The sequence below is a fragment of the Papio anubis genome, chromosome 20, assembly GCF_008728515.1.
Source record: "Papio anubis isolate 15944 chromosome 20, Panubis1.0, whole genome shotgun sequence".
Taxonomy (NCBI): Eukaryota; Metazoa; Chordata; class Mammalia; order Primates; family Cercopithecidae; genus Papio; species Papio anubis.
The window spans coordinates 19,662,444-19,690,357 of record NC_044995.1 but is presented as its reverse complement, the minus strand read 5'-3'; the positions used below and the strand labels follow the sequence as shown (position 1 = coordinate 19,690,357).

Here is a 27,914-nt window from a genome sequence, read left to right as displayed (position 1 = left end):
GTCCCAGCTACTTGGGAGGCTGAGGCAGGAGAATGGCATGAACCCAGGAGGCAGAGCTTGTAGTGAGCCAATATAGTGCCACTTCACTCCAGCCTGGGCGACAGCGAGACTCTGTCTCAAAAAAAAAAAAAAAAAAAAAGGTCCTAATTCTGGAAAAAGTGAATATGAAGTAAAAGGAATTCCCACATCCATTGTATTTGACCCACATATGGAATCTGCTGATGATCCATGACAAATGGCATGAGAACGGTTTCCTACGTTAATTATGTTAGGTCATGAATTCTCTGATGTCGAGTAAGCTGTGTAAGTTGTCTAAAGGCCTTCCCACATGTCTTACATTCATAGGGTTTCTCGCCAGTGTGAACACTCTGATGTCGGCTGAGTCCTGAGGCATAGAAAAAGGCTTTCCCACATTCTGGACATTGATAAGTTCTCTCACCAGTATGGATTCGTTTATGTTGACTAAGTTGTGAAGGACATCTAAAGGCCTTCCCACATTCCTTACAATCATAAGGTTTCTCACCAGTGTGAGTTCGCTGATGTCGAATTAGTTCTGAGCCGCAAGTAAAAGACTTCCCACATTCTTTACATTCATAAGGTCTGTCACCGGTATGAATTCTCTGATGTAGAGTAAGGTGTGTACGCTGTCTGAAGGACTTCCCACATGTCTTACATTCATAGGGTTTCTCGCCAGTGTGAATACTGTGATGTTTTGTGAGTCCTGAGAAACGGACAAAGGCTTTCCCACATTCATGACATTGATAAGGTTTCTCACCAGTATGGATTCGTTGATGTTGAGTAAGTTTTGAACGACGTCTAAAGGCCTTCCCGCATTCCTTACAATCATAGGGTTTCTCACCAGTGTGAATTCGCTGATGCTGAATTATTGCTGAGCGAAAAGTAAAAGATTTTCCACATTCCTTACAATGATAGGGTTTCTCACCAGTGTGAATTCGCTGATGTTCAATTAGTGTTGAGTGACAAGTAAAAGATTTCCCACATTCTTTACAACTGTAGCGTTTCTCACCAGTGTGAATTGGCCGATGTTGAATTAGTGCTGAGCGGAGAGTAAAAGATTTCCCACATTCCTTACAATGATAGGGTTTCTCACCAGTGTGAATTCGCTGATGTTGAATTAGTGTTGAATGAGAAGCAAAAGATTTCCCACATTCCTTACAATCATAGAGCTTCTCACAAGTGTGTATTTGCTGATGTTGAATTAGTGTTGAGTGAGAAGTAAAAGATTTTCCACATTCCTTACAATCATAGGGTTTCTCACCAGTGTGAATTTGCTGATGTTGAATTACTGTTGAGTGAGAAGTAAAAGATTTCCCACTTTCCTTACAATCACAGGGTTTTTCACCAGTGTGATTTTGCTGATGTTGAATTAGTCCTGAGCAGAAAGTAAAAGATTTCCCACATTCTTTACATTCATAAGGTTTCTCACCAGTATGAATTCTCTGATGTTGATTAAGGTACGTACGCTGTCTAAAGGCCTTTCCACATTCCGGACATTCATAGGGTTTCTCACCAGTGTGAATTCTGTGATGTTGGGTGAGTCCTGAGACACTGATAAAGGCTTTCCCACATTCCTGACATTGATACGGTTTCTCACCAGTATGGATTTGTTGATGTTGAGTAAGTCGTAAACGAAGTCTAAAGGCCTTCCCACATTCCTTACAATCATAGGGTTTCTCACCAGTGTGAATTTGCTGATGTTGAATTAATGTTGAGCCAACAGTAAAAGATTTTCCACATTCCTTACAGTGATAGGGTTTCTCACCAGTGTGAATTCGCTGATGTTGAATTAGTGCTGAGCGAGAAGTAAAAGATTTTCCACATTCTTTACAATCATAGGGTTTCTCACCAGTGTGAACTGCCTGATGTCCAATTAGCCCTGAGCGAAAAGTAAAAGATTTTCCACATTCCTTACAATGATAGGGTTTCTCACCAGTGTGAATTCGCTGATGTTGAAGTAGTGCTGAGCCAGAAGCAAAAGATTTTCCACATTCTTTACAATCATAGGGTTTCTCACCAGTGTGAATTCTCTGGTGTCGATTGCGTGTTGAGCGAAAAAAGTAAAAGATTTTCCACATTCCTTACAACAATAGGGTTTCTCACCAGTGTGAATTCGCTGATGTTGAAGTAGTGCTGAGCCAGAAGCAAAAGATTTCCCACATTCTTTACAATCATAGGGTTTCTCACCAGTGTGAATTCGCTGATGTTGAATTAGTGTTGAGCCAGCAGTAAAAGATTTCCCACATTCTTTACAATCATAAGGTTTCTCACCAGTGTGAATTACCTGGTGTCCAATTAACCCTGAGTGAAAAGTAAAAGATTTTCCGCATTCCTTACAATCATAGGGTTTCTCACCAGTGTGAATTCGCTGATGTCGAATTAGTGCTGAGTGAAAAGTAAAAGATTTTCCACATTCCTTACAGTCATAGGGTTTCTCACCAGTGTGAATTCGCTGATGTCGAATTAGTGCTGAGCCTGAAGCAAAAGATTTTCCACATTCCTTACAATCATATGGTTTCTCACCAGTGTGAATTCGCTGGTGTCGAATTAGTGTTGAGCCAACAGTAAAAGATTTTCCACATTGCTTACAATGATAGGGTTTCTCACCAGTGTGAATCTGCTGTTGTTGATTTAGTGTTGAGCCAGAAGTAAAAGATTTCCCACATTCTTTACATTCATAAGGTTTGTCACCAGTATGAATTCTCCGATGTTGAATAAGGTGCGTAGATGGTCTAAAGGCCTTCACAGATTCCTGACACTCATGAGGTCTCTCATCTATATATATTTTCTGGTGTTGAATAAGATGTGAGCCAGAAATAAAAGCTTTTCCATATTCTTTACATGCATAGGGCTTTTCCCCAGTATGAATTCTCTGATGTTTAACAAAATAGGAAAAATGACAAAAGGCCTTCCCACACTCCTTACATTTATAGAGTTTTTCACCAGTATGGGTTTCTTGCTGTTGTGTAAGTTCTGAGCCATTCTTAAAAGCCATACATTCTATGGATTTATACAGTTTCTCTCCAGGATTAATCTGATGATGCAGAGTGAGAGATGTCTGTAGGCAGAAAGTTGGCGTTTTCTCGTAAGTCATTATTGCTTTTTCCAAATATCGTTCCTGATTTATATCTTGGTGCTGAAACTGGCCTTTGCATTCCCAGTCATCTCTGACACTGGAGCCCACAAGGCTGTGACATTTTTCCATTCTCACCCACTGAGATGATGTTACTTCATAGATTTCTTTTGGCAAACATGAATCTTTGGTCTTACATCTAAACTCCGAGTCTGAAAAATAAACAGAAAGCAAAAACATGGCATTTCCTTGTTGAGTAGAAATAAAAACATCTATGGTAGAAGAGGGAGACAAACTGAAAATAATGTCCTAAAGAAGTAAAAATGTGTTGGGCGTGGAAGCTCATTCCTGTAATCCCAGCACTTTGGGAGTCTGAGAGAGGAGGATTGCTTTAGCTCAGGAGTTCAAGGTTGCAGTGAGCTATGATTGTGCCACTATACTCCAGCCTGGGCGACAGAGCAAGACCCTGTCTTTAAAAAAAAAAAAAAAAAAAAGATAGTGTACATACATGGTGATAGTATGTACCCTTATATGATGTGATGAGAACAACATTTTATCTCTGTGATGTTCCTTCTAAAAATTCTGAACTCCAGTCTAATCACTGGAAAAACACCAGACAAATCCCAAAATGAGAGATAATCTACGAAATACCTTGCCAGTACTCTCCAAAACTACTGAGATAATCACAAACAAGGAAAGCCTGAAAACCTGTCAAAGAGCCAAGGGAAACATAATGACTCAATGCAATGTGTTCTCCTAGCCAAGATCCTAGAATAGGAAAAAAGGACATTAGGTAAAAGCTAAGGAGACTGGGCGTGGTGGCTCATGCATGTAATCCCAGCACTTTGGGAGGCTGAGGCGGGCGGATCACAAGGTCAGGAGATCGAGACCAGCCTGGCTAACATGGTGAAACCCTGTCTCTACTAAAAATACAAAAATTAGCCAGGCGTGGTGGCCCATGCCTGTAATGTCAGCTACTCGGGAGGCTGAGACAGGAGAATCGTTTGAGCCCGGGAGGCTGAGGCTGTACTGAGCCAAGACCGCACCATTGCACTCCACCCTGGGCAACAAAAGCCAGAATCTGTCTCAAAAAAAAAAAAAAAAAAAAAAAAAAAAAAGAGAAAAAAATCTGAGTAAAGTAGGGGTTTCCATTAATAATAGATCTCAGCACCATAGGAAAGGTAAATAATAACCACATTCCTTCAATGATGTTATTATTGAATAGGATCAACATTAATTAATTAATTATGACAAATGTACAAACATACAATGTTAATGAGAAACTACATGTGATGTATATGGGAAATCTCTGTACTTACCTGACAATGTTTCTGTAAGTCTAAAACTATCCTAAAACCTAAAGTTTACTTTTTTAAAGTGAGAAAGTAATATCTCATTAGCAAAAAGGCCAAGCAAGTTTTTGTAAAAGACACAAATGGGGTATCTAAAAATTAAAAAATAAATCATTGAAACTTAAAATTCAATGAATGAATTTGAATTGGCAGTATAAGAGTGCAATCATGATTTTTAAAAAATACTTTCCATCTTCATCCATTGAAGCCTTAGAAACAACCAATCCAGCAGCAATGAACATGCTAATGACAGATTACTGTCTCTAAATACCATTTCTTACTACACAGAACCTAGGCTCCTTGGAGCATCTTGGGATTAGGACAGAAAGGTGCATTATGAGCATGGAAAAAGCTGGCATATTAGAAAAGCAAAGAAGCTTATTCAAGACCCCTAGGGTCATGTCAAAAAGACTCAGGAACCATTGTGAAGAGGGTCCCATTGGCCAAAGATGGGACAAGTTGAGCATGAATTCGAGAATAATAACTGTAATCATTATAATGTAATTATAATAAATCACATGAAATATTTTTTAAATCTGTGTGTTCATAAGGACAATTTTAAAATTACCTAGTAATTTTTAGGGGATGAGATGAGGAATGGCTACTAACATCACAAAAACAGAAACAACCAGATATGTGCTTCTTGATGAAATACACAATACTATATCACATAGTCTGTTTATAGGAAAGAAAGGAATAAAGGGAGGGGAGCTAAATGTTAAATGACAGATGATCCAGTTTCTTCAACCTATAAATTTCAAGGAGAAAAATAGAGAGAAAGAAATCAACATCAAAACCTCACTGGAATGGTTAAATAATTAGAAATGCAAAAGCAAGGTTAAGAGTCATAAAGAAAAGTCAAAGAATTCATTTGTCTTCCTGAAAGTAATACTGAAAGAACAGGGAGCAAACTGTATTCAAGATGTAACAGCTAAAATTTATTCAGAAGTGATGAGGTTTTCTAAAAAAAATCTGAGTCAGGTGCAATGAGTGCCATGGATGGTAAATTTTAAAAGTTCTATGGGGCAAGGTGCGGTGGCACATGCCTGTAATCTCAGCACTTTGGGAGTCTGAGGCAGGTGGATCACCTGAGGTCATCAGGGAGTTCAAGACCAGCCTGGTCAACATGGCAAAACTCCGACTTTACTAAAAATACAAAATAAGCCAGGCATGGTAGTGCACGCCTGAATTCCCAGCTACTTAGGAGGCTGAGGCAGAAGAATTGCTTAAACCCAGGAGACAGAGGTTGCAGTGAGCCAAAATTGTGCCACTGCATTCCAGTCTGGGCAACAGAGTGAGACTTCATCTCAGGGAAAAAAAAAAAAAAAAAGTAGAAGTTCTACAAGCCAGGCATGGTGGTTCATGGCTGTAATCCCAACACTTTGGGATGCCAAGGCTGGAAGATTACCAGAGCCCAGGAGTTCAAGACCAGCCTGGGAAACAGCTTGGGACACTGTCTCAAAAAAAAAGAGCCGGGTGTGATGGCATGTGCCTGTAGCCTCAGGTACTCGGGAGGCTAAGGCAGGAGGATCACCCATGCCCAGAAAGTCAGTGCTGCAATGAGCTGTGGTCAAGCCACTGCACTCCAGCCTGGGTGACAAACGAACCTGACTCTTAAAAAAACTACGCATGATGAAATCCCAATAAGAACAAAATGAACAGAAAAAAAAAAAAAATAGCTTACACATCATGCTTGCTATGTGCCAGGCACTAATTTTACTGCTTTACACATTTACTATATAAGCTCATTTAGAATGCTGTGAATAGCGTATATATTTGCCAATGAGGACCAGAGAGGTTAAGTAAATTGCCAAAAGTCATAGAGGTATTAAATGGCAGAGCTAGGATTTGAATGGAGGAAGTCTGGCTCCAGAGTCTGTGCTTTCAACTTCCAAATCAGTGGAATCAAACTAAGTACGGCCATCAGATTTTTTTAAAACCTCAAATCTAAAACAATGTAAAATAAAACAGGCCACAGAAGACAGGAAAAGTGAGACAAATAGAACAAAATAAGCTGGTTAAAAAAATTCAAACAGGCCAAGAGAGGTGGATCATGCCTTTATTTTCAGCTACTCAGGAGGCTGAGGTATGCAGATTGCTTGAGCCCAGGGGGTTGAGGCTGTGGTGAGCTGTGATTGCACCACTGCACTCAGCCTGGGCAACAGAGAGAGAGAACCTGTCTCAAAAAAAAAAAAAAAAAAAAAAAATCCAAATCAGTAATTATAAGGAATGTAAACAAAGAAAAAGTAAATTTCAACCCTTTTAAAATAAAAAGTATCTAAAAAACATGAAGACACAAAAAAGTTGAAGTAAAAACTAAGAAAATGAAAATCAGGCAAGTATTCACGAATAGAAAGCTAGGGTCTTAGCACTGGAAAAAAATAGACTTCAAGGTGAAAATATTATTGGGAATAAACAGGATTACTACATAATAAAATGTTCATTCACCAAAAAGATTTAACAATTCTAAATTTGTAAGCATCCAGTAAAATAAACTCTAAATATGTAAAGTAAAAATTGAGAAAATACAAAAAGATTAGGCTTCATCTTGATTGTGGGAGATTTTTTTTTTTTTTTTTTTGAGTCTCACTCTGTCACTCCGGCTGGAGTGCGGTGGCACGATCTTGGCTCACTGCAACCTCTGCCCTCCGAGTTCAAGTGATTCTCCTGCCTCAGCCTTCCAAGTAGCTGGGATTACAGGCGCCTACCACCGCGCCTGGCTAATTTTTTGTATTTTTACTAGAGACAGGGTTTCACCATCTTGGCCAGGCTGGTCTTGAACTCCTGACCCCATGATCCCTTTTGGAGGCCTCAGCCCCCCAAAGTGCTGGGATTACAGGCGTGAGCCACTGCACCTGGCTGATTGTGGGAGATTTCAATACACCTCTTTTAATAACTGAGAGGTCAAGCACCCAGAAAATATGAAAGGATACAGAGTATCTTTACATCAAATTAACAAGCATGATATGTTGAACATGTGAGAATTCTGCACGCAAAAATTAAAAGAAAGCACAAGAACACGTGAATCCCCATCCCCGCAAAAACACTGACAATGCACCAGTGCATTAACTGGTGCATTTCCAGAAACTGGTCTCATATTGACCATGTAAGTACTGACTACAGTGCAATTAAGGTTGAATTCAGGAATTAAAAAATGGGAAAAAAATTTAAATGCAAAAAATTTACAAAAGCTCATGGGTTAAAAATGGTATTATGAAAATTAAAAAATTATTTTTTGGTTTTTTTGAGACAGAGTCTCGCTCTGTCACCCATGCCAGAATGCAGTGGTGCGATCTCAGCTCACTGCAACCTCCACCTCCCAGGTTCAATCAGTTCTGTGCCTCAGCCATTCAAGCAGCTGGGATTACAAACACACCATGCCCAGCTAATTTTTGTATTTTTAGTACAGAAAGGGTTTCACCATGTTGGCCAGGCTAGTCTCAAACTACTGACCTCAAGTGATCCACCCACCTCGGCCTCCCAAAGTGTTAGGATTACAGGCGTGAGCCAATGCGCCTGGCCTACAAATTCCTTTGATACTAAGTGATGACAATAAAAATTGTCCTATGGGCCAGGTTGTGCAAAAAGCAAACGCAAAATCTCTGTGGACAAAATCAACCTCAACTCAATCCTCAAAATATTCTCACAAAGTTTCAAGGAGGCCGGGCGTGGTGGCTCAAGCCTGTAATCCCAGTACTTTGGGAGGCCGAGACGGGCGGATCACAAGGTCAGGAGATCGAGACCATCCTGGCTGACACGGTAAAACCCCGTCTCTACTAAAAAATACAAAAAACTAGCCGGGCGAGGTGGCAGGCGCCTGTAGTCCCAGCTACTGGGGAGGCTGAGGTAGGAGAATGGCGTAAAACCTGGGAGGCGGAGCTTGCAGTGAGCTGAGATCCGGCCACTGCACTCCAGCCTGGGCGACAGGGCAAGACTCCATCTCAAAAAAAAAAAAAATTTTTTTTCAAGGAAAAAGAGAGCACCTCGCAATTAAAAAACAAACAAACAAACAACAACAACAACAACAAGTCTAACACATACAGGAAATGAGAAATCACATGAAGAAAAAAACAGCAGAAACAGAACCAAAAGGCTTCAAATACTAATATTAAAGAGAATTATTATGTTCAATAATGCTTAAAGAAGTTAGAAAGTCTTGACATCACTAGTAAATAAAGCAACTAGATAGCTTTTATATATATCTAGTTTTTAGCCTTTTTTTTTTTTTTTGAGACAGAGTCTCACTCTGTTGCCAGGCTGGAGTGCAGTGGCGTATTCTTGGCTCACTGGGTTGGCTCACTGGGTTCATGCGATTCTCCTTCCTCAGGCTCCTGAGTAGCTGGGATTAGAGGTGCCTGCCACAACGCCCAGCTAATTTTTGTGTTTTTAGTAGAGATGGGATTTTACCATGTTGGTCAGGATGGTCTCAGTCTCCTGACCTTGTGATCCACCCACCTTGGCCTCCCAAAGTGCTGGGATTACAGATGTGCGCCACCGCCCCTGGCCTTAAGCCAATGTTTTAAGTGCCATATCACCTACTTGTTCATTAAGATCTGAACTATACTTTCAGCACATTACATCATCTTATTTCCAGAAAGATGTATATTTGCAAATGTTTCTTTCTATTTGAAACACATGATTTTCTACCTCTAGAGGAATGCATACTTGTCTGGAGTGTTTCTTTTCCCAAGTTTATGCACATCCACATATTCACCCATTCATATATGATGTATGTGTATCGATGTGTACGTTTTCTTCCTTTTATAAAAATAGAACTGTCCTATACATACTGGTGTGCAACTTTTGCCCCCAGATAACAATAGATCAAGGATAGTTTTAAAGTTGCTATTTACAGATTTACATCATTTCCTTGAATAGCTGCATAATATCCTGTTATGTGGATATACCATAATGTCACAGTTTTTTTTTGTTTTTTGTTTTTTGTTTCCCCCTCAAGACGGAGTCTAGCTCTGTTGCCTAGGCTGGAGTACAATGGCATGATCTCGGCTCACTGCAACCTCTGCCTCCTGAGTTCAACCAATTTGCCTACCTCAGCCTCCCGAGTAGCTGGGACTACAGGTGCGCACCACCACGCCTGGCTAATTTTTTGTATTTTTAGTAGAAACGGGGTTTTCACCATGTTGACTAGGCTGGTGTCGAACTCCTGACCTCATGATCCACCTGCGTTGGCCTCCCAAAGTGCTGGGATTACAGGTGTGAGCCACCACGCCTGGCCCGTCACAGTTTTTGTTAATGCCCATTTATATTGTTACACATTCCAGGAAATGTGTTTCTGTATATATCAGAATTAGCTACTTCTTTTATTTCTGTAGTAGACAGTCCAAAAATGAGATTACTCATTCCAAGTGTAGGCACGTTTTCATTTGAGTGGCTAGTTTGATGCTTCCTGGCAGTGTCACAGACGGCCAGCAATGAATATTCCCATGCTTTATATTGTTGAGCTTTTGTTTATCTGAGGGGCGAACTTTGGCAGGGGTCCGTTAGGATACGCTAACAATGAGATAACTAGTAAACAGAAGCCTCTTCTTAACCCAAATGGGTAGATCTGTCATGATTATGTTGGAATTTCAGGAGTTCTAGAAATGAATGTGCACAATTCTAGAAATGACAGTTGCACAATATGAATACAATTAAAGATGGTTAAAATAGTAACACATGTATGCTATGTATATTTTATCATAATTATAAATAAATGAAAAAATGAATGAATGAATCACTTCTAAAAATTAGTAAGAAAATAAAACCAAATAATGAAGTAGAAAAGATGAAACATAAAAAGAAAGCACAAACAGGAAATATAGTTTTTTTTTTTTGAGACAGAGTCTTGCTCTGTCACCCAGGCTGGAGTGCAGTGGTGTGATCTTGGCTCACTGCAACCTCCGCTTTCTGGGTTCCAGTGATTCTCCGTTTGTGTGTTTGTTTTAATAGAGATGTTGTTTCACTATGTTGATTAGGCTGGTCACCATGTTGACTGGACCACTCCTGACCTCAAGTGATCCGCCCACCTCAGCCTCCCAAAGTGCTGAGATTACAGGTGTGAGCCACTGCACCCGGCCTGTTTTTCTTTTTGACATAGGGTCTTGCTGTGTCACCTGGGCTGGAACGCAGTGGTACGATCACAGCTCACTGCAGCCTTGAGCTCCTGGACTCAAGCAATCCTCCTGCCTCAGCCTCCCTAAGCGCTGGAGTTACAGGTGTTAGTCACTAGGGGCCCGACCAAGAAGTGAATTTTTCATTTGATTTAATTTTAATTACTTTACAGTTAAATCTAATTAGCCACATGTAGCTAGTGGCTACTATATAGAACAGCACAGCTTTCATAGACCATCTGTTGAAATTGGATTGCAAGAACCTTTGTGTCATCCCTTCACATAAAAAATTAAAACCTTAAATGATGACTCATACCTTACAGGTATAGTGTGTATACAAAATGAAGCAGAACTCCCAGCAGGGAGCCCATTTTCAAACAAGATGCTTTGCCGTGCTATCAGAGACTAGTAAGTAAGTAAATGAATAAATAAATTCAGTAATAAAAACTACTATAAAAATGGGAAAAATTTAAAGGCAAAACATTGGCCGGGCATGGCGGCTCATGCCTGTAATCCCAGCACTTTGGGAGGCACAGACGGGTGGATCACTTGAGGTCAGGAGATTGAGGCCATCCTGGCCAACATGGTGAAACCCTGTCTCTACTAAAAATACAAAAATTAACTGGGCATGGTGGCGGGCACCTGTAATTCCAGCTACTCGGGAGGCTGAGGCAGGAGAATAGCTTGAACCCAGGAAGTGGAGGTTGCAGTGAGCCAAGATCGTGCCACTGCACTCCAGCCTGGGCGACAGAGCAAGACTCTGTCTCAAAAAATAAAAAAAAATTTTAAAAAAAGGCAAAACATATATGAAAGCTCATGGGTTACAAATGGTATCATGAGGCCAGGTGTGGTGGCTCACGCCTGTAATCCCGGCACTTTGGGAGGCCAAGGCAGGTGGATCACCTGAGGTCAGGAATTCAAAACCAGCCTGACCAACATGGTGAAACCCCATCTCTACTAAAAATACAAAAATTAGCCGGGCATGGTGTTGCATGCCTGTAATCCCAGCTACTCAGAGGCTGAGGCAGGAGAATCACTTGAAACCGGGAGGCGGAGGTTGTTGTGAGCCGAGATGGCGCCATTGCCCTGCAGCCAGGGCCATAAGAGCGAAACTCCATCTCAAAAAAAAAAAAAAAAAAAAAAAAAATGGTATCATGAAAATTAAAAAGTTCTTTTTTTGTTTTCTTGAGACAGAGTCTCACTCTGTCACCCACACTGCAGTACAGTGGTGTGATCTTGGCTCACTGCCTCCTCCTCCTCCTCCCGGATTCAATCAATTTTGTGCCTCAGCCATTTGAGTAGCTGGGATTACAGGCATGCAACACCACATCGGGCTGATTTTTGTATTTTTAGTACAGAGGGGGTTTCGCTACATTTGCCAGGCTGGTCTCAAGTGATCCACCCATCTCTGATTAAATGCTGTCATCTAAATTCATATGGTCGTGGCATATCAGATCTTTTCACTTTAAACTTTTCAATTAACTAACCAGCTACGAATACTTGTCTGAACTGAGTTGTATGAGGCAGCTCCAGTGTTTCATGCATTTCTGTCCTAGACTGCCATGAGTTTTAAAAAGTTTAAACCAGGCCGGGGGTGGTGGCTCACACCTGTAATCCCAGCACTTTGGGAGGCTGAGGCGGGGCAGATCACGAGGTCAGGAAATCCAGACCATCCTGGCCAATGTGGTGAAACCCCATCTCAACTAAAAGTACAAAAAAAATTAGCTGGGCAAGGTGGCACGTGCCTGTAATCCAAGCTACTTGGGAGGCTGAGGCAGGAGAATCACTTGAACCAGGGAGTCGGAGGTTGCAGTGAGCCCAGATCGTGCCATAGCACTCTAGCCTAGCAACGGAGCAAGACTCTGTCTCAAAAAAAGAAAAAAAAATTGGCCCAGGAATCTCACATCTGAAAGATTAAATATGAAAATGTCCATTTAAATAAAGATACCTCAGAGCAGTCATTTTAAATAGAAGAAACAAGCTGGGCACAGTTGCTCATGCCTGTAATCCCAGCAGTTTGGGAAAGTGAGGTGGCGGGAGGATTGCTCGAGCCCAGGACTTCCAGACCAGCCTATGGCACATAGGGAGAACCCATCTCTACAAAAAAAATTAGAACTTGACCAGGTGTGGTGGTGTGTGCTTGTGGTCTGAGCTACTCAGGAGGCTGAGGTGGGAGGATCACTTCAGTCCTGGAGGTCAAGACTGCAGTGAGCTGTGACTGTGCCACTGCACTCCAGCATAGGCAACAGAGAGACCCTGTCACAAAAACAAAAAAAGGAGAAGAAACACTGAAAAGCTACCTATATATTTAATAGTACTGAACTCATGATATCCAGGACTTGCTTTAACAAACTCCAGGGAAGGTGCAGAGGTCAACAGGCATAGATCAAGTAAGACTGGAAACATGGAAACTCATTGATAACTACTGCAGCTAGGAAATAGATTCGGGGGATGTCCATTCCACCATCCTTTCTACTTTTGTGTATGTTCAAAGACTTCCATAATCAAGTTAATAATTAAAAAAAAATTTTTGTAATGTTCTATGGATAAAAGAAAATAAAGTCATCTATATCCCATAATTAAAACACTTTTTAAAATGGATAGTTTGCATTACTTAAAAGCACATTTTGAAAAATAAAATGCCTTTTTTTTTTTGAGACAGAGTTTCACTCTTGCTGCCCAGACTGCAGTGCAATGGCACCATCTCGGCTCACCACAATCTCTGCCTCCTGGGTTCAAGCGATTCTCCTGCCTCAGCCTCCCGAGTAGCTGGGATTACAGGCATGCACCACCACACCCAGCTGATTTTTTTGTATTTTCAGTAGAGTCGGGGTTTTTCCATGTTGGTCAGGCTAGCCTCAAACTCCCGACCTCAGGTGAGCCGCCCGCCTCGGCCTCCCAAAGTGCTGGGATTACAGGCATGAGCCACTGCGCCCGGCAATGCCTTATCTTTTCTACTTCAAAAGAAAAATCCCTCAGTCTATGCTACTTACAGCCCAATTTTTGCCCATGTTAAGACTGTCACCAACTTATTGAAAATGGATCACTCCCTTTTCCTTGACACTTAAGTCTTCTGTATTTAACTTATTGTCCTCTTTTAAATACACAATCATTTCTGTGTACCTTTTCCTCCTAAAAGCAGCCATATCCTATTCCTTCACATTTATATCTTCAGCTCTTTCTTCTAAGCACCATATTAGAAATCTCCTGGTTGAGTCTACTTTTTAGAAAGTGATTTATACACATGATCTAGACCCTTTATTAGGCTGGGTATGGTAGCCCATGCTGGCAATCCTAGCACTTTGGGAGGCCAAGGTGGGCAGATTGCCTTAGCTCAGGAGTTCAAGACCAGCCTAGGCTATGTGGCAAAACCCTGTCTCTACTAAAAATACAAAAAGTTAGCAAGGTATGGTGGCACGCGCCTGCAATATCAGCTACTCGGGAGGCCGAGGCATGAGAATTGCTTGAATTCAGGATGCAGAGGTTGGAGTGAGCCAAGATCACTCTACTGCACTCCAGCCTGGGCAACACAGCAACATATTGTCTCAAAATAAATAAATAAATAAATTTATTAGACTGTAATTCTGAGAGCTTGTATCTTCTGTAACTGTCACCCACCAAGAAAAGAAGGCTTCATGATTTAAGTCAATAAATGTTGATCAAAAGCGAATCAGGTCAAGTGTGCTGGCTCACACCTGTAATCCCAGCACTTTGGGAGGTCGAGGCGGGTGGATCACCTGAGGTCGAGTTCAGGACCAGCCTGGCCAACATGGAGAAACCCTGTCTCTACTGAAAATACAAAAAGTAGCCAGGTGTGGTGGTACGTGCCTGTAGTCCTAGCTACTCAAGAGGCTGAGGCAGGAGAATTACTTGAACCCAGGAGGCGGAGGTTGCAGTGAGCCAAGATCATGCCATTGCACTCCAGACTGGGCAACAAGAGTGAAACCATCTCAAAAAAAAGTGAATGAATATCCACTGATGAATGAAATGGCTGCATCAAAGGAAAACTAGACAAGAAAAGACAAGACAAAAAAAAAGTTAAGGATCAATATGAAAAATAAATATATTTTGAAAGATTTTTCTTCTTTTTTTTTTTTTTGAGACGGAGTCTCGCTTTGTCACCCAGGCTGGAGTGCAGTGGGGCCATCTCAGCTCACTGGAAGCTCCACCTCCCGGGTTCACACCATTCTCGTGCCTCAGCCTCCAAGTAGCTGGGACTACAGGCGCGCACCACCACGCCCAGCTAATTTTTTGTATTTTTAGTAGAGACGCGGTTTCACCATGTTAGCCAGGATGGTCTCGATCTCCTGACCTCGTGATCTGCCCGCCTCGGCCTCCCAAAGTACTGGGATTACAGGCGTGAGCCACCGCACCCGGCAAGATTTTTCTTTAAAGCAAGAATACAGGTTTAAATTTCAAAGGGAAAGAAGTAGCTCCAAGATAGAGGAAACAGATGGCTCCCGAAGAAGGTAACTTTATTCTTTGAAATGGGAAGAAATTATGACAAGAGGGTAGTAGAGACTGAAAAGGTGAAGGTAAAAGGGGATTCTTGGCCAGGCACAGTGACTCACACCTGTCATCTCAGCACTTTCGGAGGCCGAGGCAGGTGGATCACCTGAGGTGAGTTCGAGACCAGCCTAGCCAACATGGTGAAACCCCATCTCTGGCCGGGCACGGTGGCTCAAGCCTGTAATCCCAGCACTTTGGGAGGCCAAGACGGGCGGATCACGAGGTCAGGAGATCGAGACCATCCTGGCTGACACGGTGAAACCCCATCTCTAGTAAAAAATACAAAAAACTAGCCAGGCGAGGTGGCAGGTGCCTATAGTCCCAGCTACTCGGGAGGCTGAGCCAGGAGAATGGCGTGAACCTGGGAGGCGGAGCTTGCAGTGAGCTGAGATCTGGCCACTGCACCCCAGCCTGGGCGACAGAGCGAGTCTCCGCCTCAAAAAAGAAAAAAAAAAAAGAAACCCCACCTCTACTAAAAATACAAAAATTAGCTGGGCATGGTGGTGGGCACCTATAATGCCAGTTCCTTCAAAGGCTGAGGCAGGAGAATTGCTTCAACTCGGGGGCAGAGGTTGCAGTGAGCCGAGATCACGCCACTGCACTCCAGCCTGGGCGACAGAGTGAGACTCCATCTCAAAATAAATAAATAAATACATTTTTAAAAGTGTGTGTTGGGGGGTATTATGACTTTTCTCCATGTTTCTTAGGCCACAACCCTTACATGGGACCTTAAGGAAGAGACTCCTCAACCAATACCTGTATGGTGCTGCCTCCCTGACAAGCTGGGTTCTAAACAGCAGTGTCTTCCCCATCTGCTCAGTCCTTACTCACCTGGGCACCATCCTCCCAGCACGTCCCTTGAAACCATCCAGGGCTCTTTCCCTTGCTCCAGTAAGGAAATCACATCAGGCTTTGGGATACACAGACCTGTTTATAAGAAAAGAAGTAAGACGGCCAGCCATGGTGGCTCACTCCTGTAATCCCAGCATTTTGGGAGGCCAAAATAGGTGGACTGCTTGAGGTCAGGAGTTCAAGACCAGCCTGACGAACATGGTGAAACCCTGTCTCTACTAAAAATACAAGAATTGGCCAGGCATGGTGGTGGATGCCTATAATCCCACCTACTCAGGAGGCTGAGGCATAAGAATCGCTTGAACCCGAGAGATGGAGGTTAGAGTGAACTGAGATCACGCCATTGCACTCCAGCCTGGGCGACAGAGTAAGACTTTGTCTCAAAAAAAAGAGAAAGAAAAGAAGTAAGACATACTCCTGTTGTTCCTGAATTCAAAGTTAGCCCCTTAGTCCTCATGAAGGACTAGAGAAAGGTGTAAAGGTCTGAAGCATGGAGAAGATGGAGGGACCCCAAAGAGCTGCCCATCTCTTAATCTACAAAACACAAAACAATTCCCTAGGCAACAGGTAAAAATTCACCCAGACAATTAAAAGGTACACCCAAAATTCGTGAGTTATTTGCGGATAGACATCCTTACCTAGTGAGACCAGGCTGCTGTAGTTCTCCATCATTACATCTCTGTATAAGTCCTTCTGATCAGCGTCCAGGCACTCCCATTCCTCCTGAGAGAAGTCTATAAACAGATCCTGGAACATGACCAACCCCTGAAATGACAAACCCATGCAGCGCTGTTGAAATTAAAGGAAAGGTTTTTAAGATGAAGGAAGAGATAGAAGGGTGCTGAAGGATGGAAGAATATAGTGAGCAGACTGGATAGGATGAGAGTGGGGAAGAGTAAAAAAGTTAGTGTAACTTAAACAAAGTACCTCCATGTTCATGAATATTCCTGTTGCGACCGGCAAACCTCCTTCATAGAATGGGACAATCCCAATATTCCATGGTTAGAGCTGGGAATGAATAAAATACATTGATATATTATTTCCTAAATAAATGAAACAGAGTACAAAAGCACACAGCAAGCTGTAGGCCAGGCAAAACTGAAAGAATATTACAGTAAACATCTGATATGCAAATTACTATTTACAACAAAAGCTTAATAAAGAGGCACTCCTCCCTTACCACTTTCTTTCTTGTTATTTTTTTTCCCTCTTGCTTCATTTTTTTGTTTTTGTTTTCATTTTGAGACAGGGTCTCGTTCTGTTGCCCAGGCTGGAGTGCAGTGGCATGATCACAGCTCACTGCAGCCTCAACTTCCCAAGCTCAGGTGATCCTCCCACCTCAGCCTTTGTGTTAGCTTTGACTATAGGCGTGCATGCCCTGCTAATGTTTTGTATTTTTAGTAGAAACGAGGTTTTGCCATTTGTTCGGGCTGCTTTCAAACTCCTGAGCTCAAGCAATCCACCTGCTTTGGCCTCCCAAAGTGCTGGAATTACAGGCATGAGCCACCACACCCAGCCTTTTCTCATTTCTTAAAGGAAGACAGGATCTTTCAAAACTATCTACAAAAAGTTTAAAAACCTCTATTGGCCGGGCGTGGTGGCTCAGGCCTATAATTCTAACACTTTGGGAGGCCAAGGCGGATGGATCACCTGAGGTCGGGAGTTTGAGACCAGCCCGACCAACATGGAGAGACCATTTTAGTCTCTACTAAAAATACAAAACATGGAGATCATTTTAGTCTCTACTAAAAATACAAAATCAGCCGGGGGTGGTGGCACATGCCTGTAATCCCAGGTACTTGGGAGGCTGAGGCAGGAGAATTGCTTGAACCTGGGAAGTTGAGGTAGCGGTGAGCCGAGATTGCACCACTGCACTCCAGCCTGGGCAATAAGAGCGAAACTCTGTCTCAAACAAAAACAACAAAAGACCTCTAATGCACTTCGCTAATTAGTACTTCCATAAAATAGTATAGATAGCACTTCGGTAATTAAATGTACATTGGCTGGGTGTGGTAACCCACACCTGTAATCACAGGTGGGCAACATGGCAAAACCCTATCTCTACAAAAATATGTATCATATACAAATTAGCCAGAGGTGGTGGGACATGCCTGTAGTCCCAGTAACTTGGGAGGCTGAGGTGGGAGGATTGCTTGAGCCCAGGAGGTTGAGGCTGCAGTGAGCTGTGATCCTGCCACTACACTCCAGCCTAGGCACCAGAGCAAGATGTGCCTCAAAAAAAAAAAAAAAAAAAAAAGGTCAAGTTGGATGGCTCACGCCTGTAATCCCAACAGTTTGGGAGGCTGAGTCGGGCAGATCACGAGGTCAAGAGATTAAGACCATCCTGGCCAACATGGTGAAACCCCATCTCTACTAAAAATACAAAAATTAGCTGGGCGTGGTGGCGCGAACCTGTAGTCCCAGCTGCTCGGGAGGCTGAGGCAGCAGAATTGCTTGAACCCAGAAGGTAGAGGTTGCGGTGAGCCAAGGTCACGCCACTGCATTCCAGCCTGGTGACAGATCGAGACTCCGTCTCAAAAAAAAAAAAAAAAGAGTGGGTATCATGGTAGGAATAAACTGCACACAGGTCACACAAAAGTTGCAAGGCATCTGCCAGTATAAACAAGTTTCCTGTGAGACACCTGGCCATGGGTCAGACACTTAAGCATTAGGCTGTTGGCCAGGAAAAATAAATGTCCAGTGAAAGGCTACTGTAAAGACCCACAAGCCCCTCCCCTAGAAACCCATTAGGGTGAGACTAGAGTTTATACCCATTCTCCTGAGAGACCTCAAGGTCCAATTAGAAGAGAATTACATTTGTTATATAGAAGGCATTTTCCAAAGGGTAGTTCAAACATAAAAGATAGAGTCTTCCTTTGGATATAAAACAAAATCTCAAGATACGTTAAAACTGTTTTGCTTTTACTGAATAATTTTTGTGCATGTGTGTTGTTGCTTTAGCTGCAAGTGGCGAACAAGCTGTGATTTTCTTTTCTTTCCTTTCTCCCCTTTTTTTTCTCTTTGAGACAGTCTCGCTCTGTCACCCAGGCTGAAGTGCCTGATCTCGGCTCACTGCAACCTCAGCCTCTTGAAGCTGGGATTATAGGCGCCTGCCACCACACCCAGCTAATTTTTGTATTTTTAGTAGAGACGGGGTTTCACTGTGTTGCCGAGGCTGGTCTCGAACTCCTGGTCTCAAGTGATCCACCCACCTTGGCTCCCAAAGTACTGGGATCACAGGCGTGAGCCACCACGCCTGGCCAACTCTGATTTTCTAACTTGCCCCATGTATTAGGGTCATACTGGGAAAAAAAACAAGTCAGAACCATTGGAGCCACGTGTACAGATGCGCAGTAGCCCTGCTAGCAACACTGCTGCTCGCTTCCGCTCTTAGGAGAGATGAGTTCAGCAGGTGTCTGCCCTTTCTCTAGCTGTCTCTGATTCCCCCCAACAGATGCACAATCTTTTCACTCCGTTAGTTTCACTTTGGATATCCCATCATTAGATTAAAACCAGCAGGCCAAAAAGCTAACTTGAGGAAATACTTTCACATCCACAGCGGTCTCATAGGGTCAGTATCATTTAGTCATGACAGGACCGTGGTTGCAGGGGACAGAATGAAGCGTCATCCTTAACTGGCCATCCAATGTCATCAGCATGAACAGGAGGACTTTATATGATATTATCTGATGTTTTCTGAATTTGTATTTATTTACTTTTTTGAGACAGAGTCTCGTTCTCTCACCCAGGCTGGAGTGCAGTGGCGCAATCTCAGCTCACTGCAAGTTCTACCTCCCGGGTTCATGCCATTCTCCTGCCTCAGCCTCCTGAGTAGCTGGGACTACAGGTGCCCGCCACCACGCCCGGATAATTTTTTGTATGTTTTTAATAGAGACGGGGTTTCACCGTGTTAGCCAGGATGGTCTCGATCTTCTGATCTCGTGATCCACCTGCCTCGGCCTCCCAAAGTGCTGGGATTACAGGCCTAAGCCACTGCGCCCAGCTGTTTTCTGAATATTACCTTACAAATGCTGTTTTATTTATAACTAAAGAATAGGGATCCTGTCTTTTAAAGGTTTATATATCCTCAAGTAAAGGTTTTTCATATTAAATCCATTAATAATATCTAGTGGCTAACCTGGAAATTCCATTTCTAAGTACTTATCCAAAGTAAAGTTTTGTTTTTTTCGAGACGGAGTTTCGCTCTTGTTGCCCAGGCTGGAGTGCAGTGGTGCGATTTTGGCTCACTGCAACCTCTGCCTCCTGGGTCCAAGCAATTCTCCTGCCTCAGCCTCCCAAGTAGCTGGGTTTACAGGCATGCGCCACTACACCTGGCTAATTTGGTATTTTTAGTAGAGATGCGGTTTCTCCATGTTGGTCAGGCTGGTCTCAAACTCCTGACCTCTGGTGATCGGCCCGCCTTGGCCTCCCAAAGTGCTGGGATTACAGGTGTGAGCCACCACGCCCAGCCAATAATTTTTTTTTTTTTTTTGAGACAAGTCTCAATCTGTTGCCCAGGTTAGAGTACAGTGAGGTGATCACAGCTCACTGCAACCTCTTCCTCCTGGGTTCAAGTGATTCCTGTGCCTCAGCCATCAAAGTAGCTGGGAATACAGGTGCACACCACCACATCTGGCTAATTGTTTTGGTATTTTTGGTAGAGACTGGGTTTCACCATGTTGGCCAGGCTGGTCTTGAACTCCTGGCCTCAAGCGATCCACTCGACTCGGCCTCTCAAAGTGCTGGGATTACAGGCATGAGCCACTGAGCCAGGCCAGAGAATTTTAAAAGTATGAAGTTGTATGCAGAAGAATGTTCCTTGAAGACAAAACCAAAAAATCTGAAACGAATGTCTTGTTGGTAGATATATAATACAATACTTTTCAATGGAAAAGATATGCAATATTGAGGGAGACAGGCAAAAGAAAAAACAAGAAGAAGAAAAGGGAGAAAAAGAAAATTACTATTAGGACTTAACGCTATTTCTCCCCAGTCTGTTTTCCATACACAGAACAATACAGATGTGACCACAGTACACATGTAATTTTGTATTCCCCTTTACACTTTGATTTTTTTCTTATCATCAAAAACACCTTATATGTGGCATTTAAATGGCTTATAACTTTCCTAAATGGCTACTGCACTGTGTACTTAACCATTGTTTCCTTCTACTTATGATTTTTGCTGCAAATGTTTCCCCTCCAATCTGTCCACATTTAAATTCCTTCAAGGAAGTGGGCTGTATAGAAATTTTAATTTATGTGCATTTTTACTGAAGCCTATCTTTTTCTTTGTGGTTTCATTTCTTACTTCTAAACTCGAATCTATTTGAATGTGATCAACCATTCCTTAAAATGAACACAAACACACAGGAAAAAACTGGGGAACTATGTCCATCAAAATATAAATATTTTGGCCACATGTGGTGGCTCATGCCTGTAGTCGCAGCACTTTGGGAGGCCAAGATGGGTAGATCATTTGAGGTCAGGAGTTCGAGACCAGCCTGATCAACACAGTGAAACCTGGTATCTACTTAATCCTAACACTTTGGGAAGCCGAGGCAGGCAGATCACAAGGCCATACTGGTTAACACGGTGAAACCCCATCTCAACTAAAAATCCAAAAATTAGCCGGGCGTAGTGGCGGGCGCCTGTAGTCCCAGCTACTCGGGAGGCTGAGGCAGGAGAATGGCGTGAACCCGGGAGGCGGAGCTTGCAGTGAGCTGAGATCGCGCCACTGCACTCCAGCCTGGGTGACAGAGCGAGACTCTGTCTCAAAAAAAAAAAAATACAAAAAAGGCCAGGCGCAGTGGCTCAAGCTTGTAATCCCAGCACTTTGGGAGGCTGAGGGGGGGGGGGGGGGCGCGGGACAGATCACCTGAGGTCACGAGTTCGAGACCAGCCTGGCCAACATGGCGAAACCTTGTCTCTAATTAAAATACAAAAAGTAGCCAGGTGTGGTGGTGGGTGCCTGTAATCCTAGCTACTCAGGAGGCAGAGGCAGGAGAATCGCTTGAGCCTGGGAGGTGGAGGTTGCAGTGAGCCAAGACCGTGCCACTGTACTCCAGCCTGGGCAACAGAGCGAGACTCCGTATCAAAATATAAATTAAAAAATATAAATAAATATAAAAACACAAAAAAGCCGGGCATAGTGGCTCATGCCTGTAATCCCAGCACTTTGGGAGGCCGAGGTGGGCAGATGACTTGAGTCAGGAGTTCCAGACTAGCCTGGCCAACATGGCGAAACCCTGTCTCTACTAAAAATACAAAAATTAGCTGGGTTTGGTGGCTTACACTTGTAATCCCCACTACTTGGGAGGCTGAGGCAGAAGAATCGCTTCAACCCGGGAGGCAGAGGTTGCAGTGAGCAGAGATCGTGCCATTGCCCTCCAGCCTGGGCAACAAGAGTGAAACTCCATCTCAAAAAAAAAAAAAGAATACAAAAACTTAGTGGGCTATGGTGGCGCATGCCTGTAATCTAGGCTACTCATGAGGCTGAGGTAGGAGAATCGCTTGAACCTGAAAGGTGAAGATTACAGTGAGCTGAGATCGTACCACTGCACTCCAGCCTGGGTGACAAGAGTGAGAATCCGTATCAGAAAAAAAAAAACAACTTCTATTTGGGGACCAAAAAAAAAAAAAAACAAAATGGAACAGAAGGGATTTAAGGAAATTGAAAGTCAACAGGCTAATAATGCCAATAAACAATGATGGAGCAAAGAAATCCATGTTGGCCAAATAACAGCAATGTGTTTTTTAATATTTTTTTGAAATTTAGACAAAGTTTTCCAGTACACTGAGACACTTCTACTATCAAGACTGTAATAGTGGCTGAGCACACTGGCTTATGCCTATAATCCCAGCACTTTGGGATGCCAAGGCAGGAGGATCGCTTGAGCCCAGAAGTTCAAGTCAAGCCTGCAAAAATAGTATAAAATAAAATAAAAAAATAAGCCAGGCATGGTGGTGTACATCTGTGAGCTGTGACTACCCTGCTGCACTCTAGCCTGGGTGACAGAGCAAGACCCTGTCTCAACAACAACAACAACAAAACTATAATAAAGAATAAATGACATTCAGGTAAGTGGAATATTAGGTGTTCAATAAACATACGTTATTCCCTCCCTATCTCCATAGACTCATCAATTTTATTTTATTTTATGGTTTTTTTTGAGATGGAGTCTCACTCTGTCGCCCAGGCTGGAGTGCAGTGGCGTGATCTCGGCTCGCTGCAAGCTCCACCTCCTGGGTTCACGCCATTCTCCTGCCTCAGTCTCCCGAGTAGCTGGGACTACAGGCGCCCGCCACCACGCCTGGCTAATTTTTTTTTTTTTTTTTTTTTTTTAGTAGAGACAGGGTTTCACCACGTTAGCCAGGATGGTCTCAATCTCCTGACCTTGTGATCCACCCACCTCAGCCTCCCAAAGTGCTGGGATTACAGGCATGAGCCACCGCGCCCGGCTGAATCAATTTTTTTAAAAGAGAAATTTTGATTAGAATCTTTAAAAATATCAATACGTCTCTTTCCAAAAAAGGAGGATTTAAATGTAACAATTTCTTGAGTATTTCTATTTATTTTCATTGTTGCTTAATATTACTCATAATAATGAAAATGTATTTGCTCTCTTTCAAACATAGTTTTAATTAGTTGCACAGTATGCCACCTTATAGCCTGATGTACTTCAAATTTCCCTGTCTATGAAAGCTAAGTTTGGATATTATCATCTCAAGTATATTATAATCTCTGTCTTTAAATCTATCTAGGGTTCTACCTTTTCTGTAACCCTTAGTGAATCTCACTATAGTCCTCCTTCCCTTTAAAAATGCAGTGATAGGCTGGGTGCGGTGGCTCTTCCTTGTAATCCCAGCACTTTGGGAGGCTCAGGTGGGAGGATTGCTGGAGCTCCGGAGTTCAAGATCAGACTGGGCAACATGGCGAAACCCCGTCTGTGCAAAAAATACAAATTTTAGCCCAGCATGGTGCCATATGCCTGTAACCCAGCTCCCTGGGAGGCTGAGGTGCGAGGATCCCTTCAGCCCCGGAGGTCAAGGCTGCAGTATGCCACTATCCTGCCACTGCACTCCAGTTTGGGTAATAGACTGAGACCCTGTCTAAAAAAAAAGGCCGGGTTGGCCAGGCGCCGTGGCTCAAGCCTGTAATCCCAGCACTTTGGGAGGCCGAGACGGGCGGATCACGAGGTCAGGAGATCAAGACCATCCTGGCTAACACAGTGAAACCCCGTCTCTACTAAAAAAAATACAAAAAATAGCCGGGCGAAGTGGCGGGCGCCTGTAGTCCCTGAGGCAGGAGAATGGCGCAAACCCGGGAGGCGGAGCTTGCAGTGAGCTGAGATCCGGCCACTGCACTCCAGCCTGGGCGACAGCGCGAGACTCCATCTCAAAAAAAAAAAAAAAAAAAAAAAGGCCGGTGTGGCGGCTCACACCTGTAATCCCAGCACTTTGGGAAGCCAAGGTGGGTGGATCACCTGAGATCAGGAGTTCATGACTGGCCTGGCCAACATGGTAAAACCCTGTAAAAAATTGGTTGGGTGTGGTGGTGAACACCTGTAATCCCAGCTACTCAGGAAGATGAAACAGGAGAATCACTTGAACCTGGGAGGCAGAGGCTGCAGTGGGCAGAGTGAGACTCTGTCTCAAAAAAAAAAAAAAAAAGGAAAAAAGAAAAGAGAAAATCAGTGATAGGTGAGGTAGCTCATGCCTGTAATCCTAGCACTTTGGAGGCAGAGGTGGGAGGATCACTTGAACTCAGGAGTTCAAGACCAGTCCAGGCAACATAGTGAGTCTTCTTCTCTACTGAAAATTATTTTTAATTATGCCAGAGTGCTGGTGTGTACCTCTGGTTTCAGCTTATTTGGCAGGCTGAGGTAGGAGAATCACTTGAGCACAGGAGATCAAGGCTGCAATGAGCCGAGATCGTACCACTGCACTCCAGCCTGGGAGACAGAGTGAGACCCTACCTCAAAAATAAAAATAAATAAAAATTCAGCAATGGAGTTGATGGATTCGAGGTTGAGAACCCCCAGTGTGAACCCATTTGGAAAAAACTCAAACTGTGTTCTTCCTCTGCTTCACACCAAAACCACAACAATCAACCCAGAAGACTTCTGTGGCCTCAAAATATGAGATTTCTCCCCATCAACAGCAAGGAATCAGTTCTGCAGCAGACACCAGCTGGGTGTCCACCAATTCGATTCTAACACTATACACCATGACATAGTGTCACCCCACAGGTTGAAGTCTCAGCCCCCAAAACTGCTCCCCTTTCAGACATCAGTCACAAGTCCCAGCCTCTAGAACTTCTGACTGACAGGTTCAATTCGGGGTTCCTACAACCCCCTCTTTGGGTTAGATTAATTTGCTAGAATAAAATGGCTCACGGACCCTCAGGGAAACACATTTACTGGCTGATTATAAGGATATTCCAAAGGATACAGATGAAGAGATGCCTACGGCGACGTATGTGGAAAGGGGCACAGACCTTCCATGCCCTCCCTGGGCACGACCCTCCAGGAACCTCCATGTGTTCGGCTCTCTGGAAGCTCTCCAAATACACTCCTTTTGGGTTTGTAAGGAGGCTTCATTACGCAGGCATGATTGATTAAACCATTGGCCACTTGCCATCAACTTAATCCTCAGTTCCCTCCACTCCCCAGGGGTGGGAGGGTAGGGGCTGAAAGTCCCAACCCTCTAATCCTGCCTTGGTCTTTCTGATGACCAGCCCCCATCCTGAAGCTATCGGTCAATTGCTGACATATAAAAACCCAAAGGCTGGGTGCGGTGGCTCATGCCTGTAATCCCAGCACTTTGGGAGGCCAAGGCAGGCAGATCACCTGAGGTTAGGAGTTCGAGACCAGACTGGCCAACATGGTGAAACCCTGTCTTTACTGAAAAAACAAATACAAAAATTAGCCAGCGTGGTGGCGCATTCCTGTACTCCCAGCTACTCGGGAGGCTGAGGCAGAAGAACTGCTTGAACCCGGAAGGCAGCGGTTGCAGTGAGTGCAGATCGTGCCACTGCACTACAGCCTGGGTGACAGAGCTAGACTTCATCAAAAAAAAAAAAAAAAAGAAAAGAAAAGAAAAGAAAAAAAAAGCCAGTACTTAGGAGATTCCAAGGATTTTAGGAGTTGTATGCGAGGAAATAGGGACAAAGACCAAATCTGTATTTGAGAAAATCACAGAACCGTATGAGTATTTAATTCAATACAGACATGGAAACTGGCCGAAGCATTTACTCACAGATGACTGGGCAAATCCCTGGTCCTACTGGTACAAACTATTGATCAAGCCCCCAATCTCATTCCTACCCTAAAATACAGCAAAGCGAAAGATCTTATTACCTATTTGGACTGAGATTAACACCATCCCATAAACTGCATGGCTTTCAATCCCAGGGCTATGGTGTGTGATGCCACATAGAATATGCACTAATCTCTCCAGCAATTGAGTTGTTAGGGTAAAGGCTCTTTTTGCCTTCTTTCTCTCACGGCCAAGAAAATTAAGGAACATGGACACAAAGGATGAGGTCGGAGCGGACGTTTAATAAGCAAAAGAAGAAAGCTCTGTCCAGCGGAGGGGACCCGAAAGAGGGTTGCCAACTAGGAGGCTGAATCTGGGGCTTTTATGAACTGGGAAGGGGAGGAATGTGCTGACTGGTCGGTCTGTGGGCTGTCTTGGAGAAAGCACTACTCAACTTGGCCCTGGGACCTTAGCCCAGGACCAATCAGGGGCTGAAGTGAAAGTTTGGCGCAGGACCAATCAGGGGCTGAAGTGAAAGTTTGGCCCAGGACCAATCAGGGGCTGAAGTGAAAGTTTGGCCCAGGACCAATCAGAGGCTGAAGTGAAAGCTTGGCTCGGGACCAATCAGGGACTGAAGTTAGGATTCAAAGAGGCTGGGCTCAGTCTAAAGCATATCCAAAAAAGGAAAGTGGCCGCCGGAACCTGTTAGTCCAAGCTGCACCATTTTGTAAGCCCCCACCATTTCACAGATCCTGGTCAGAGGGAAACATTCCATTGTGGTTTGGGCTGTGAAAAACATCCTTCCCAACCGCCTGACTTCCTTATCACATCCTGCTGGGCAAAGGCCCAAGAAACATCCATATAAACATTCTCCCAGGCAACAAGCCATACCGCCCAGACCCCTCCTGCTCAGGCCTGTAGTTACCCCAGCCAGTGAGCGGCAGTGGGCTCTGGGATTTAGTTGGTCCCCGCCATAGAGCCGCCAACTCTCTCTTTCTTTAACCCTCACCTTCCCTTCAAAATCTAACACCCCACCGTGTACATGCCCACAAAAGAAGCGACTATTTCCTGGAAGCCCGCTGGTCACACAAAGGACAAAGGCGTTTCTATGTTGGGCCTCGGTCCCTTATCAGCGCAGCTGAGGAATGTCTTTAGAACAACCCCCTGTGCGAGTTTTCCTTATCTGTGCCTGCAGCCTGATTTTTCTGGCTGTTTCTTTGTTTAAAGGAGTTTTATCAAGGACCCACTCTAACTGCCTAACGGGTTTTTTTCTCTCAAGGGGACACACAAAGCCCCAATCGCACACACACCTCCCTATATCCACTTCCCCACTGCCTCACAGCCAATCGCACTTTCCTCTCTCACACACACCAAGGGGCCTCACACACACCAAGGGGTCTCTCACACACACCAAGGGGCCACACAAATTGCACCTGCACAGCCACAGACCTGCAACTCACGCACACACGGTACAGCACACACAGGTAAAGTCACACACCCACCCCGGGACACGCAGTCCAACCACCCAGTCACCGGTTCTCCACATCCGCACGCGCCACGAGGCTCGTCCGGGACACACATCCACTCCGGGCGCACACAGTCACAAGCGCCCACCTGATCACCCAGAGTCAGCACCACACAGCCACAGTCACAGACCACGAAGATCCGCGGCAACCATGGCGATCATACACGCAAAATCTTCTCCTCAGCCCTCCACACACAAAATGACCGGAGCCGGATT

At 43.9% G+C, this 27,914-nt stretch overlaps 1 protein-coding gene across 1 annotated transcript; it reads right to left on the bottom strand.

Annotated features, from left to right (window-relative positions):
* On the bottom strand, positions 1-27,914 carry ZNF850 (zinc finger protein 850). Its single transcript, XM_003915413.3, is given in 6 exon segments — positions 1-2,075; positions 2,078-3,303; positions 15,894-15,989; positions 16,553-16,679; positions 16,842-16,922; positions 27,788-27,914. Coding segments are annotated over 5 exon segments (3,273 nt in total). The 5' UTR covers positions 16,854-16,922; positions 27,788-27,914; the 3' UTR covers positions 1-263.